This window comes from Amblyomma mixtum, chromosome 9, assembly GCF_055824585.1.
Source record: "Amblyomma mixtum isolate Tamu chromosome 9, ASM5582458v1, whole genome shotgun sequence".
Classification (NCBI taxonomy): Eukaryota; Metazoa; Arthropoda; class Arachnida; order Ixodida; family Ixodidae; genus Amblyomma; species Amblyomma mixtum.
In genome coordinates, this window is record NC_143020.1 from 108689748 (window position 1) to 108706022 (window position 16275).

The window sequence follows — 16275 nt, forward strand, 5'->3', positions numbered from 1 at the left end:
AATAGGGTAGCTGCATGATAAAACTTGCTACTGAACTACGCATAAATATACATTTTTTCACAATTGAACGCTATTTTTCGTATCTAGGGAATTTTCAATTGCAAAATTGAGGGAGAGGTTGCGCCGGAGGTTGGCAGCACTGTGGACACCATTGCCAGGTACTTCAAAGCATGATTGCGGTACAGTGTTCCTGTAATTGAGATGTCCGCTGACCCAGCGAGCCAATGAGCCTTTCCTTTCTTTAAAAATACAACCACGGCTGCTCTATCTCCCGTAGATGGAGAAGCCAGTCGTGTCAGAGGGGTCAAGTCCGCCTTTTAATTTTGCGGGGTAGAATGCTAATAGTGCTTTCACTCTAAAAAAAATTCTTGCCAAGGTGCGGGGCATTGAACAAAGGACCTCGAGATTGCAAAGCGAGAATGCACCCAACAGGCCACAAAATTGCATTGCATCTTCGTGAAGAAAGGTGAATCTAGTGTATAAGTTGCCTTATGCCTCCTGTATGCTAATTATTAGATGTGTCGTTAGAAAGGAAGGGAAATTATAAGTTACATATGCTTTCACCTTCTAAGCATGTAATTAAGTAGCCTAAAGTGTCCTTTGTTACTTTTTTTTAATATTTGGTCGAATAACCAGTCTCCTGCGCTAGTCTGCCTCTTCTCACCACCAAATGCAGCACCCAGTATGAATCGAAATGTCGAAACAATAAGGAAACATTGTGAGACGGGAAGAGAAGAACAAAGGAGAGTGGATGTGATTTTCTTCCTGGCAGGTTCAGTGGCTTCGGCTACTTAACTGTCAGTATACGGGGGCCTGGCAGTTGGTTGACGTTGACGATTTTGCATATCTATCGGGCCAGCCTGCCGACCGCTACGGTGATCACCGAGGCCTGGAGGGGGTGTAGAGTGGCCAGAACAGCCCCGTCCAAATTGTTTATAAGTTACAAGAAGGAGATTTGTACAGAGGACGCAGGTTCACGATAACCAAAGTTAACTCCACCTAACCGTGGTTGCGCTTAACCACGGTTAAGTCAAGCATGTAACTAGGGTATGATAGCCACTGATCAAAGGAATGAGGTGTAAGGCAGGTTGACAGAACAATTTACTTTGAAGCAAGGGGCAGCAGACAAAACACTGAAACAACACAGAGCTTAAAACAAGTAGTCAAGTTACAAAAGGCACTCCATTAACTTGTTAGCAACTAGAGATTTAGTGTTGCAAAGGTACATACGTAAGCCATAGATAGGAGGAATTAAACACAGGGATGATAGTATGCAACCAATCAACGAAAAGATACCAGGACACAATTATGTTACATGATAAGGAAGTAATGCGAAAATACAAGACAAAATATAAGAGCTCAAGAGAGGAGAGAAGCGGCTGCTATACTCCACCTCAGTATTATATAGTTCCTTGCAGCTCTACCACTTGCTGCGATATTAGTACAGAGGTGACAATCTGACATTGCCGAAAGTAGTACCATTATAACATGGGCATATGAGATAGCGTATGGTAAAAAAATAGCGTAGTGTACTTACAATAAGCTCTGACATGTCTCCAACCAAAACTGTCTTTAATTTGAAACCCAACGATTCGAAGCTGGCTCGGCTCCTTCTTCAGGGGTGACTGGGGGCTGTGCTCTATCACAGCTGCCCCCAGTCACGTTGGGTTTCAAAAAAGCTTGTTTCGCCAACGTTGGGTTAATCTTGGTTGGGGTAAACTTGCTTGAGTGGTTGCAATGCGATAACTGAAACCTGGCTGTCGCTTTCTCTTCACAACCAGTGTCGTGTTGGATAGTAAATTGTGGTTTCCTTGAACTTGAGGTGAGAGGTTCCCTAGTTGCTTGTGGAAATGCTGTGTCTCTTTGCTGGTTGTGTTAAAGTGGTTGGATCTTCCAGTTGATGTACGCGCAGTTATGAGGAATAATTGTTGGTAAATGACTTGTTCTAGCTTCTTGCTTGCAACTGGTGGCCCGGCTATTGCTGGAAATATATTTACTTTTTTGTGGTGTTATTGTCATGATGTAATTGTTTTGAGCCTGTTGCCTTACGGCTGCAGAAATTACTTCGGGGGTCAAAACTATCCGTGAAGTATTTTGGCGTTGACGTTATGCGATTTTTAGATTTCCTTGTCTCTCTCTGTAGTGCTAGGTTTTTGTCGTTTCCTAGCTGTAGTGTGTGCCATATTATGCCAATATGTTCTTGCATTAAGCTTTGAAATACCCTTTCTTTTTCTGCATTGATCTTCCTTCGGGCCGGGCATGAGAATGCCATCATCAGATGCTTTTCGTTCTTCATTTGGGAAACCTGCGTTGTTGCGGGGTGTGAGCTAGTGTTTCACAAAGTATAGTGTGGGAAGGTTGAAAATAAATAAATTTAATATTGACCTGCCCGCACCGCCTAAAAAAGGCACAACAGGGCAGTCGGAATCTAGAGTGAAGAAGCAGCGGTTATACTGCAGTTTTCTACGAGCGCCTCACGTGACCTATATTGACCTTTGACATCATAGCCAGCACTCAGTATATTAATTCTATACAGCGTTCGGCTTGTAAAACAGAAACCGAAACAATAAAGTGAGAGAATAAATTCAGTTATAAATGATCTAGTGATCGCAGGCAAATATACCATGTGATAAAGGTAAAACCATGTAACCAAAATTTGTCTATACTTCTTTAATGCAGACCTTCAGATAATTCAGACATTTCTTCTGGCTCCTTGAATGAAGTCTGGATTAATGAGGTTTTCCTGTTTATCTTTAGCCACTGTTTCACTTTCTAGTTCAAGCGTCTCGCGCGTCTTAACCTGTTTTTATTTGTAGAAATAACTTCAAAATAGCATTTCCGCAGACTGTGCGAGGTATGTTCAAGCCTGTGCCTCACAGTGTTAGCTTGAACACATCCACAAACACATACATGCTTGCCTCGACGCACACGTCGGGACTGATTGAAAGCGTGCACGCAGCCACTCTTTTAGCCGGTCGTACATAATGCCGCAGCTGTTCGCACAGAGCTCTGTTGTGACGGACCCAGGTGCAAGATTGGATAAATAGGGTCGTAGTTCATTTGTTTCGATCAACAAACCGTTTGACGCATCATGCGCGTGCCTATAGCTTTTCTTTGTTGCCTATATGCATCAAGACCCATAATTCATTGTGCGCGAACGCACGCAGCTATTAATATTAAGTGGGCGTGAAATTGTGCGCACTGCTTAAATTTTTTTTTTTGGTTTCATTTCTTTCTTATACAGTCTCGCGCTCTTTTTAGTTTGGTTTGGTTTATGGGGTTTAACGTCCCAAAGCGACTCAGGCTATGAGATACGCCGTAGCGAAGGGCTCTGGAAATTTCAACCACCTGGGGTTCTTTAACGTGCACTGACATCACACAGAGGTCCGTCTGTGTACTGTGCGATGTCAGTTCATGTTAAAGAACCCCAGGCGGTTGAAATTTCTGGAGTCCTTCACTATGGCGTTCATAGCCTGAATCGCTTTCGGACGTTAAACGACCATGAAACCATAAAACCAAATCTTGCACTTGTGTATGGCACGGTGCATGGCGGCGACCGCATGCGGTCATATGGCTGGGTCTGTCCTGGGGGACAACCCATGAACATCGGAATATCATATATATCTTGTGCATTCCGCAGATGAGCTGTCCTATCTGGATGTATAAGAAAAATACATTGGTGTCACTAGGAACAAGCACCTGCCTGTTCCTGTGCCCATTGCAAATGCATGGGTTTGCGGGTTATATTTAGCGGTTTGACTTCTCTGTTTTTATTTTTTTTTAAATTCGGCAGACTTTTTTCGGCTTTTATTTCAGGAGACTACTTGTGGTTTTTTTCGTTGAATAAAATACTAACTTGTTTCGGTGACTTAATATAGCAATTTTATGTCGTCAAAATTTAAAGTCTGTTTGAGTATATTTATCATCCTGAACAGTTTACTAGTAGTTAACGTGAAAATGGTAGCATACCTGGAGATGTGCTTGTAGTAAAAACTGCCACCCTCATTAAAAGTTAAAACTCAGTTTAAATGAAGACAAAATGGTTTTGTAAGTTTGCTGCTAAGAACTAGGTTATCGTTGAATTGCTTGCTGGTTTGAGCGTGAGGGTGGTGCATCACATGGTCTGCGTGTTGATGGCAGCGATAGAACTGCTGCTGCATCGTCATGGTAGCCCATTTGCAGTTTCGTGTCAATGTTCTATATGCATCCGATTAAGCTAATTAACCAACTAACTGTTCTAAGCAGGTGATGATAGTGAAGAAACAGTGCTTAGCTAGAAGACAGTGAGGAGATTATTTTTCCCAGTTTGAAGAAGCATGTAAGCTAGCGGAGCAATATCTCAAGTCACACAACTGCATTGCTTATCCTACGATACAATCGTCACATATCATGCCCCTGGCTTTCCTACGTAGCGTAGTTAATTTTCAACTTTAAATAAGTGTGACTTGCATTCAGCAGCCAGTAAGCTATGCCTTGCAATGTCAAAAACACAGACCTTTGTTGGTTAAAACTGAATTTGATAAAGTGAATTCGGCTTACTTTTATCGTTCTTCTTTTGGTTTGGACTGAAAAGTACAGCCCCTATTTATGGTTTTTTGTGTTTAATGTCCCAAAGCGACTGAGGCTATGAGGGACACCGTAGTGAAGGGCTCCGGTAATTTCGACCACCCAGAGTTCATTAATGCGCACTGACATAGCACAGTACTCGGGCTTCTAGCATTTCGCCTCCATCAAAATGTCACCGTCGCGGCCGGGATTGAGCCCGCTTGTCTTTGCATCACCAGCCGAGCACCATAACCACTGGGCCACCGTGGCGGTGCTCATGATGCCGTGTATCTGCTTGGCGTGTTGTCTTGTGGACCCCAGTCTAGCCTGGCCTGCGATGCAGCTATGGGGCATGCTCAATGTAATGCTCACTTTTTGCTCTAAGAGATATCAGCTTACTGATCATACAGAACTGCCGCCGTGGTGGCTCAGTGGTTATGGTGCTCGGCTGCTGGCCCGAAAGACGCGGGTTCGATCCCGGCCGCGGCGGCTGGAATTTCTTTGGAGGAGAAATTCTAGAGGCCCGTGTACTGTGCGATGTCAATGCACGTTAAAGAACCCCAGGTGGTCGAAATTTCCGGAGCCCTCCACTACGGCGTCTCTCATAGCCTTAGTCGCTTTGGGACGTTAAACCCACTAAACCAACCAACCAATCATACAGAACTAGAATATCGCATTGTTTGTTTGTTGTTGAAGATGAAATCACTTTATACAGAGCAGTAACGAATCTAGCAGTTTTTGTGCATGCAGGCCCATCTTTTTTTTAATAATCTGAATTTGTAGTGGACATATAGCCAGGACTTTTGTGGGGAGGGAAAAATGAAAATTGAAAATTGATTTTGAGGAAATGAAATGGCACAATAACTGTCTTGCATATCTTGTTGGGCACTTGAACCATGCCGTACAGAAGGGATAAAGGAGGGAGTGAAGTAAATGAGGAAGAAACAGGTGCCCTGATGGAGGTGAATAATTTCAACCACCTGAGTATTTTTAACATGCACTGACATCCCCAAAGTAATTTCTTCTATCGAGCTAAGAGATGTTAGAGGGTGGGGGGAAGCGGTTCCTTTTTGCACGGTCTTCATTGCACAGCATTGTATATATCATCTAGTGCTGATGTGTTGTTGTGTGCCATGTGTAATTCATTTGCAACTTTACTTCTTCATTTAGTTGATTTCAGATTCATGTGTCAGTGTGTGTCTGTGAAGCTGTCACACAAAACTGTCACACAAGTCGGGACTGGTTTGAACACAACCAGTCCCACACTAGAACAGAATCTACTATAGTCCCTAGAACAGAATCTACTAGTCCCTAGAACAGAATTACTATAGTCGCAACGTGCGTCAGGCGTTGGATGGGAGTTGAACTGTCAACTAACCCATCCATGGGCATCTATATATGGCAGCCAGCCGTCCCTGCGAGTCAGGGCCCCTTTTGCCAAGACTGAAATGAAAATGTCATGCTTCGTTTCCATTTGTTGCTATTGCCATTGAAAGATGCCAAATATACATTGCGCATACATCTACCAACCTTTGTATTTTAAACAACTGCCACGGTAGTGTGGCATGTGCTTTTTAGGATGTGAACTTAATTAGTACTGCTGCGGTTGGCAGAAATAAACATACAATCTGTCATTTTTATTTTCTGAGGTTATTTTCAGTCACACTAGAAACCTTGCATCCAAGCTTTGAATGTTTCGAAAGCTGATTGCATCTTTCGTTTTTTAACTTCCTATATTCTTGTCGTTTCATTTGCAGCCACCCCTTCCAGTCCTTGCTATCAGAAATCAACAAAAACCAGAAAGGTGAGTTATAGAACTAATACTATATAGGTATAGCATGTGTACATATTTTCCTACATCCATTCTTTGATTTTGAATGCACTAGTTTTTATTGCTGCAGTTGTGAGAAAGGAACTGGGAGAGAGGCATAGTTTCCAAGTCCTGCATGCATGAATTGTCACTTCATTGAGATGCTTCCACTCTGAATGCTTATACTGAAGTCTTACTGTTATGTGTAGATTATAACGAAAACAGCGCAAACTTCACGAAGGATGCAGAAAGGGAAAACGAGACACAGCCGCTGACTAACAACTTGTTGTTGTTAGTCAGCACCTGTGTCTCGTCTCCCCTTTCTGCATCCTTCGTGAAGTTTGCACTGTTTTCGTTGTGATGGAAAACCAACTATAGCTCGTGATGTGTTCTTCATGTAGATTATAGTGCACTGTAAGCACTAAGGTTGTACAGCTTCAAGCACCATGCAGCCGAGTGTCTTAGGAAGGTCCAAGCTGCTTAAATCTCAGATCTTTAGTCAGTTTTCTCAACTGCTGAAACAACCCATGCTTAGTTTGGTACTATAGTGGGTACTCTATACTATTATATACTATATACAACTCGAGTACTACATACAACTCAAGAACGAAGCCGCAGATGCCCCTCAAAGGAGCCCCTCCAACCAATTGGGCGACGGATTTTCAGGACACCATGGTTAATCTAATTAAGCCGTGGTTAATTTTCCTTTCATCTCTCACCCCCTGGGTTTTTGAGCTGTATCAGACTATAGATGCTATGTGTTGGCTTGAACAAATTGGCATTCGTTGTGCACTCTGATTTCTCCTGTTCTCGGTCCGCTTTGTTTTGATGTTTGACGATGTGTGGTGCCAATCTTCTCACTGTTCCAGTGCTGTTCCTGTACTTTGTGCCCGCTCTGCTGTACTGCTTCTACAACAACCTGGCATTCGTGAACCTGGCTGCGTTCGACCCTACCACATACAACTTGCTCCTTCAGTTCAGGGTCGTCATCACTGGCCTCTCCTTTCAGGTAACCAAGGCGCACTTGCAGTTTGCTGAAAGTGCAGTTAAATCTCTCTCTCATGAAATTCAAGAAAATAGTGAGTTATTTTTTTGAAAATTTTCATGCCATTCTGTGGGAAAAAGTTATTTTGTTTTAAATTGATTTACAATGTGCAACGGCAGCGGTTAATAAATTGACCTTGGTTCCAGCCAGTACGTAGTGCTGTGGTGAAACCTTCCTAGACAGCTGAAATGTAGTCATGCGTTGGAGCCTGATTCATTTCACTCTCCCAAAAGATGCAGGTTTGATCCCGGCCACGACTGTAGAATTTCAGTGGAGGTGAAATTCTAGAGGCCCGTATGCTGTGCAATGTCACTGCGCGTTAAAGAACTCCAGGTAGTCAAAATTTCTGGAGCCCTTCACTGTGTCATCCCTCATAGCCTGAGTCGCTTTGGGATGTTAATCCCGCATAAGCCATAAACCATCATTTCAGTTCAGCTGATGCACAAAAACTGCCAATGTATTGATCTCTCCATGAGTGTCAGAGAACTGCTGGCATTAGTACCTATATTAATTCTGGAGGGCTGCTGACTACGTCATCACACACAGTCACACTGGCTAAATGGCTGTACTAGAGCCACATTCTCAAGTGCTTGTCTTAAAGTTTGATTGACAGAAGTTGTCAGAATGCCAAGATATGTGCTGTACCTGTTTGTTTGTTCTGCTTATTGTAGGGATTACTGCCAATGAGTGCGTGAAAGTTGAGATTGCACTAAGCCCACGGTGCAGAAGTTTTTGCAGATGCAGTTCCTTAAGCAGCATAGTGCCGGGGCTTACGCAAGCAGGTTGAAATCGTGGTTTTGTTTTCACTTCCTTTGATCACCCTTTGTTCACATTTTTGCATTTGTTTGCGGTAGCCGTCTCTTTCAAAGGGACATGTCAGAAGCAACAAGTGCTATTATGCGCACCAAAGTTTCACACCTTGTCACCAACCATGTATCTGCGTGACCTTCCAGTACAGATGCTGCAATGCGTAGCGCACAGTTGCTTAGGTGTGCAGGGCCCACGCAGTGACCAACATGCCTGTCTTTGATGCAGGTACTGTTCAAGAAGCAGCTGACGAGAAAGCAGTGGCTCTCGCTGCTGCTGCTGACGGCGGGCTGCATTGTGAAGCACCTTGGCCTGCCGTCAAAGTCGGCACCGTCGGCCGATGGGAAAGCAGCGGGACTCTTCAGCAGTCTGTTCAGCGGTCACATGCTGCTGCTGCTGTTGCAGGCGAGTGGTGGCGAGCTCCTGCGAAATGTTTCGCCTCTTGTTTCGTTGCATCATAGCGGGTGTTGCCTTACAACATGTGAACACCACCTGAGTAACATGGCTGCCATAAGATCTTTGCACCAATGATATGTAAGAGTTTGCATCCCCACTGTGCCATTCTTCTCTCATGAGGTTGGCATGGCTCATGCATGGTGTGCCATCATGCACACTGGCAGCAAAAATTTTGTGGCATGTGAATGTGCAGAAAAAAATTTATTTCAGTGAATTTATGTAATCCAGTCTCCTGAAATGCGTCAAGGTGTGAGAGGACGGTCATACTCTATCTGCTGGCAACAATGCCATGCAACTAGCTTGCGAGGTACAGCCACAGTAAATTTTTTTTCTCGAGAACATGCGTCCCGCACACTTTTGCAGCCGATTGTACATGTCCTCTTGCAATGCTAAAGCATGCTTGTTGATGAAAGGACTCATAAATTAAGCGTAGAAAAAGCAGTCCATGCCTTGCCTACAGAAATCGGGCATACCTGAAGGAGCAGTGTCAATGACGCTCGAGAATAGGAGAACCTGTTTCACCTCAAATGCTGATGCTTAGCATGTTGCTTATGGTTTTCAGTGAGTTAATTTACTGATGGCATGGGCCAGTGGACTGTGCATTCGTTACATTGGGCACGAAACCTGCTTTGGCGTAATGGGATATCATGGTCCAGCGATATTTCATGATCGTCTGCGTGGCAGGGTCTCTTGAACTTGACAACTCAATCCCTGAGCACACACTCTTGTCACATTCTTTGCACCATGTCCTTTTTATGCATGCAGCTGATGCTGAAAACTCATTGTTGCATTATGTGAACACTTGTTCGACATTTTTTCAAAAAATTACATCAGAATAACTGACTGAACATGTGCCAACATAGAATAATTCTGTCAACGATGAAAACGCATTCTTGCTTCTCAGGTCTTCTGTTCCTGCTTCGCCGGCGTCTACAACGAGTTCCTTCTCAAGGACACCGGCGTTAACATCGACATCATGATCCACAACGTGTTCATGTACATTGACTCAATCGTGTGCAACGCCGCGGTGCTCTTGGTGCGGGGCGAGGCCCTGAGTGCCTTCTCGCGCGCTTCGGTCACGACGCTTCTCAACCCACTAGTCATCGCCATCATCGTCAACGGTGCCATCTGCGGCATCGTCACGTCCGTCTTTCTCAAGAGCCTCAACTCGATCCTTAAGACGTTTGCAAGTGCGCTCGACCTGTCCGTGATGGCGGTGCTCTGCTGGATCATCTTCAGGATCCCCATCGACGTGTACACCGTCGCGGCAATCGCGATCGTCTCCATCGCCATCTACTGCTACTCCCAGCAGCCTGTTGTGAACAAGCCCAAAGAAGGTGCACACTATCACGATGACAAAGATTTAGAACATGGCCTCATGAATGGCGAACAGCGGAGCACGGCGGCAGGTGTCGCTGAAAAGGCCGCCATTCTGAACGTGTAGGTGGTGTAGTGGTGCTTAGAGGCTAACAAAGAGAGCAGTGACATCTGGTGGGTGTGCAGGTGACTATAAACTGGCTGCTGCAATGACCTTTGCGCATTGGTCACATCTGCCGGACAGGACTTGAGAGTACTGTTGTGTAAAGCACGAGCTTTTCCGTTTTGAAACCTAGTCTTTTGCGGATGCCAGTGATTGTCGTATTTCTCCTCTAGTAAGGGCCTCTTGCAATGCTTGCACTATTGATTAATATATTGAGTTATTGTGATGGTTTTACTGGACTGTGAGGTACTGCAAAGCTGTCCACAAAATCGGTCCAATAATATAATGCCAGCACTTTAGTACCTCATATTGAGGTCTGGACTGCACCACATGGGGTGTGAATGACGCCTCACTCAGTGAAGTGCACATAAAATTGTTATGGTATCACGTGCATTGTATTCGGAAAAAAAATGTTACAACAGTCTAAATGCTACTTGTTTGTTCAAAGGTGAGGAGTTTTAGGCAAAGTTTGTGGGTTACTAGGTTTAGTTCTAGGTGTACCAGCCATAATGAGACACCTGCCTTTTACACAAACGGCTGCAATAATATATATGTATTATATAGCTGTTTGGATTAATCGAAAAAGCTGTTACACTTGATTTTTTTTCTTCTCATGCAGATTCTAATATATCAAGCACTGCTATGAAATTTTTTTCATGACATGGACTGTGTGCCCTGCCATGTCCATTGCTATAAATCATCTTGTGCTGGCAGAACAAAAGTTACTAGTTTAGATAGTTTAGTTTAGAACTGTCACAATGCTGGAGGCTACAAAGGTTTATGGCCCAACTTTCAGGCGTGCTCATTATTCAGAGCACCACTGGCTGTACGAATGCAGTTCCCTTGCTAATGCATCAATTCATTCAGGTCCGTTGAGCAATTGAACTGTTGGAGCCCAAATATCTGATGGAGACATTTTAAAACACTGAGTTTCTACACACACTATGGAACCCTAGGCCCAGCAATTGAGTCCGAAACAGTACAAACTGTTTTTGGCCGTCAGCTCATTACCACTAGTGCAGCAGTATTATGTAAAAATTTGCAGCTGGCATTTGAAAAGCGTGTTGACTCAGCTTTCTAACTTTAGTGCTTAAATGAACTTGAATGCATGATAGGTGCTATCTAATATGCTTTAGTAGTTTGGGAAGTGCGATTTACTTGTTTTGACTTTCCCACCGTTTCGGGGCTTGTCCGAGCATCTCTGAGGGCAGGACAAGCACCCTGCAATCTTCGTGTTCTGGGCATCGAAAGCATGTACCTGCTGATTAAGAACATCAAGTTTCATCAAAATAGTGGGACCCTAAGATGTAGCGTGCTCACTTAAATAGGCACCCAAACATGGGATGTAAGATGCGACTAGGATTGACTTAGTTTCGACTAGTGCTGCAAGAACATATGTGATTTTGAGTGCTTCGAAGAGTTGTGCACACTGGACCGTAGTGAAAAGATTGCGATTATACTCCAGGTTTATTTCAATTGTGATAGGTTAGCAGCTCAATTTTGTAATACCTTGGCATCCTTACAATTTTATGTACCCTGATGTATGAGTTTCTGTCACTGTCCATCGCTCATTTCTTTTTGAGAATGGAATATTTCAAAGCACATTTGTTGAACAAGTGACTGTCAGAGTGTTTGACTGCTGAGCGGTCACACCGACTCCAAGTACTGTGGTAGTACCATAATTTCTGGTATACAATCCGCGCCCGGCGTACAGTCCTCGGGGCTCGAATGTGGCTGAAGAATTTTTTTTTTTTTACTACATTATCTGCACCCAGTGTAGGTGTACAGTCTGCACCAATTACACAGCATCGCATTGGCTTTTCTTCCTATATGGGTGAAGTTGAAAAAAAAAATTTAGATCAGCAAAGCAGTATGGTTGCAAAGCCAAGAACTTTTAAACATGTATAGCCCGCAGGCTGCACACTGAAACTTACGGTACTCAGTTTAAAGAACAAGTCTTTCAGACAGGGGAGTTATTAATGGAAGACGACGGTTGCTGTAAAAAATTCCTCTTTGCAGTTGTACTGTTCAGCTGTATGGACATTAAGGATGCAAATACTTCTTAGAAAGGTGTCAGTGATTCGCAATCATTTGACTATTGGATATCTAACCTTGGACATGTGTCCGTGTCGACGAGTTGGGAGCAGTCGCTGACATTGCAGGCCAGCACCATTTATTTGTTTGTTAGCTTTCTTTGAGCCAGCTGGCTCATAAAGTGCTCTCGAATCTGGTGCCTCCTAATACAGCGCACAGCATGCTAACTTTAACGCATGCACCTTTCTAAGATACTATGGCATGGAATTCTGACGCTGGACATTTCAGTGCTTGCATTTGTTACGAGAATTTTATGAAGTGCATTCAATTCATGCAGTCAGCTGCCCTCACGTCAACATATGCTTTGAAGTTACCGGTTGGAACTTTTGTTTGCCCTTAACGTAAGCCTTGTTGAACGTAGCAGTCGCAAAGACTAGATTCGGGTCCTAGTCGTCGTTGATCTTTTCAATATTTTTTTAGGGAAAAAATAACCTGAGTGCGACTGCGGTGACTGTATAGGCAGTTTCTAAATCCTAGCAACCTGTTCAGCAGTCATTGTTCACCATGTGATAACTGTGAAATTGTCACAGGGAAACTTGTCATGCGGGCTGTTTTTTTTCTGTAATCGTTCAAACTGAAATTATTTGTGTTGTGATGACAAGCTCTGCTAAAGCTTTTGTGCTGCATATTTTTCTTTTCACTGATGAATGCCCTTGAGCTCAGAGCTCTAAAAACTGCATGTCGTAAACTCTGTGAAGCCCACTGCATTATTCTGAAGACAAACTTTTCCATATTGATTAGCATTTCTTTACCTACACTGTCACTTGGAAAATGTAGAGTCCTTACTTAAAGTACCTAGGCCAGTCAGTGTATGACATTGGTGCTGGGTTCACTATGCTTCCATCGTGTGTAATGTGGCCTTCATACTTTTGGTGAAGACTGTACCCATTTACTGAGACAAATTATTATTCTTATCTTTTCATGGGCCTTCGGAGCTGCATAAGCAATGGAGGACTAGAGGAGTAATGATCAAAATGTACATCACTAAGTCATGACTATTCAAATGGGCATTTCACGCTGTGTTCCTATGGTTTATCATTCTAGCACATGAAGACGCGTTTTTAAACAGTCCTCGTGTTGGACCATTAACAATGTGCATTTGTTCCCAGAGCTAACCATCTTTTACTCCATTTCTAGTTTAGTTGTAGTAGACTGGGAATCTGGACTTGGTACTGTGCTTTGTGGAGAGGAGCTTACACCACATGGGATACCAGAGTTGGATTCTAAGTCTGCTGTGGCTTTCTTGTGCATCGGATGTTCAGGCTTCTTTTTTGTAGTGTCTTGAAGACAAGGCTCATATGAATTATGCATCGAATTATTTTATTCAGTGAATGTCCACAGGGCTTTCAAACATGACCCTGGGAAAGAATCAAATATGCAACGTCAGCTGGATTTTGTCTGTGATACATGATGAGAGACACTTTTCCATGCATGTGAAGAATCTCAGCCTCGTGGTGAGGTAAACAAAAAAAAAGAAAAGAAATGCGTCATGTTTGAACCTTCATTGTTTTACTGTCATATCCAGTCACCTAAATGTGAGAAACCAAAGCATTATTTCTTCTTCCTATATTTGCCGCTGTCTTGAAGAATGTGCGTATGCACTTTGACGAGACAAGATTGGATGCTGCAGAGATAACTGCAGTCAGTGGGAGAATACAATAAAGACAATGTTTCATGTTAAGAGTGGTTGTTTTGCTTCTGCCCAAGAATGGTACTTTCTAGTGCCAACAGTACCTCGCAGAGAGGTCAAAGCTGCATCTGTCTAATCTTTCTTCAAACAAACAGTGCAAGGCTTGTTTTGAGATTCATTATTTCACAACATTGGTTCCCTATACCAGTGAAACACAAGTAATGCCACTGTGGCATTACTTTCCGGAAAACGAGAGCCGGTTGTTTGACCGATTATATTTGCACTGACATCGCACTGCACAGTGTGCTGTGCGATGTCAGTGCACGTTAAAGATTCCCAAGGGATCGAAATTATTCCCCAGGAGACTTCCATTACAGCACCTCTTTCTCTTTCACTCCCAGGTTCCTGTTCCCTAGCATCCACTGAAATGCGAGGTCATTTCCTTTCCTCAAAAACCAATTTTCAATTTGCATTATGCTGCTATCAGTACATGAGCCTGATTTCTATGCTTTAAATGAACAACAGTTTTGAATTAGCAAAACGTTCAGTTGGGCGAGTTGGTAGATATTCATGGTGTAAACAGCACGAACTACAAGGGACAAGGGACAGCGCTCGTCCTGTGTCCCTTCTTTTTTTCTTGTCCCTTGTAGTTCGCGCTGTTTACACCATTTTTTCCATCTGTCTGTCTACTTGTCACGTTCAAAAGGGAGTTGAATGCTAACTCTAGTTGAAGCATAAAAGCAAAATCCTCCCGTTTCGATGTTGAAACCAGATAGCGCCATCGTTAATGCATGCATACAGAAATGACTGACAATGAGCTAGGTTAGTGCACGTTGCATTAAGAGGAGTTCTAATTCTCTTCTAAAACTACATCAGAAGTTTTTGTAGATTAATTTGTAGAAAAGCTTTTACCAGTTACAGTCCTGCTTGCCAGCATTGCTCCGAGGCTTCAAAACTGTTCATGGTGTAAACAGCGCGAACTACAAGGGACAAGAAAAAAAAAAAAGGGACACAGGACGAGCGCTGTAGAAAGAAATGTTAGGACAGTGAAAAGAGCCCGTTGCATAAGAAATATGGTTTAGCAAAACGTTCAGTTGGGCGAGTTGGTAGATATTCATGGTGTAAACAGCGCGAACTACAAGGGACAAGAAAAAAAGAAGGGACACAGGACAAGCGCTGTCCCTTGTAGTTCGCGCTGTTTACACCATGAATATCTACCAACTCGCCCAACTGAACGTTTTGCTAAACCATATTTCTTATGCAACGGGCTCTTTTCACTGTCCTAACATTTCTTTCTACAGCGCTCGTCCTGTGTCCCTTCTTTTTTTTTTTCTTGTCCCTTGTAGTTCGCGCTGTTTACACCATGAACAGTTTTGAAGCCTCAGAGCAATGCTGGCAAGCAGGACTGTAACTGGTAAAAGCTTTTCTACAAATTAATCTACAAAAACTTCTGATGTAGTTTTAGAAGAGAATTAGAACTCCTCTTAATGCAACGTGCACTAACCTAGCTCATTGTCAGTCATTTCTGTATGCATGCATTAACGATGGCGCTATCTGGTTTCAACATCGAAACGGGAGGATTTTGCTTTTATGCTTCAACTAGAGTTAGCATTCAACTCCCTTTTGAACGTGACAAGTAGACAGACAGATGGAAAAAATCTCGCCAAAGGGACTACCTGTTCTAGTGATCTTGGCCGCTGAAAATGCATTATTAAATGGCCAGTTCAGGCCAACACAGTACAATACCATGGTAAAATTTTCAGCCACTCCTAAAGCATTATTTGAAGTACAACCTCCAAAAGCTTAGAAGACTGGTTACGTCCTATGTTGCATGGAAACGGGGCAGGGACACCATAATCACTGCCTGTTCAGTTTCGTTTAATTAACCTGTTTCCACATATATCACTATACTATTTTTTTATGCCTTGAGGCAATGCTAACCATAATGAAAAAGAAAAAAAGAATGGTGAAAAGGCATTGATTGATCAATTTATCAGCTGAGGAGAAAGTGATGTTGCGGAGAACGCTACAACAAAGTTTTAAACTGGCATTGAGAAGAAATAATAGTTGGCCTCTCTTGATAGGGTATCACATTCTAATCACAAAGAAACCTCTTTCATCGAAAACGAAGCTGTCATAAGCTAGAAATTAGCAAAAAACTAAATGCAGGTGTCTCCATCCCTGGTGGATTTTGAAAGTAAGATGCATGCGTCGACGTCTATTTTGTAGGCGGATCCCAGAGACTACACTACACCGCCATTCACTTTAGATGGCAGCCTGTCCCGGTTCGGCAAGTATGTCACGAGTTCAAATCAACTGGTGTGAAAATTTTTAAATCCAATTTTTTAAAAGATAAATGCGTCTTTTGTCGCCGGAAAAATGGCGACACAGTTGGAAAGAACCAGAGA

At 43.1% G+C, this 16275-nt stretch overlaps 1 protein-coding gene across 2 annotated transcripts in view; it reads left to right on the top strand.

Moving 5' to 3' along the window:
• LOC149330647 (UDP-galactose transporter senju-like) overlaps positions 1–13068 on the top strand; it is a 42427-nt gene extending 29359 nt beyond the window's left edge. For both annotated transcript variants that reach the window (XM_089561282.1, XM_089561281.1), the window contains exons 3-6: positions 6303–6349; positions 7225–7364; positions 8436–8612; positions 9568–13068. In XM_089561282.1, coding sequence (XP_089417408.1) covers positions 6303–6349; positions 7225–7364; positions 8436–8612; positions 9568–10107 — 904 coding nt within the window. In that variant the 3' untranslated portion in view covers positions 10108–13068. The remainder of the gene's footprint in view (positions 1–6302; positions 6350–7224; positions 7365–8435; positions 8613–9567) is intronic.
• The last annotated feature ends 3207 nt before the right edge of the window (positions 13069–16275 follow it).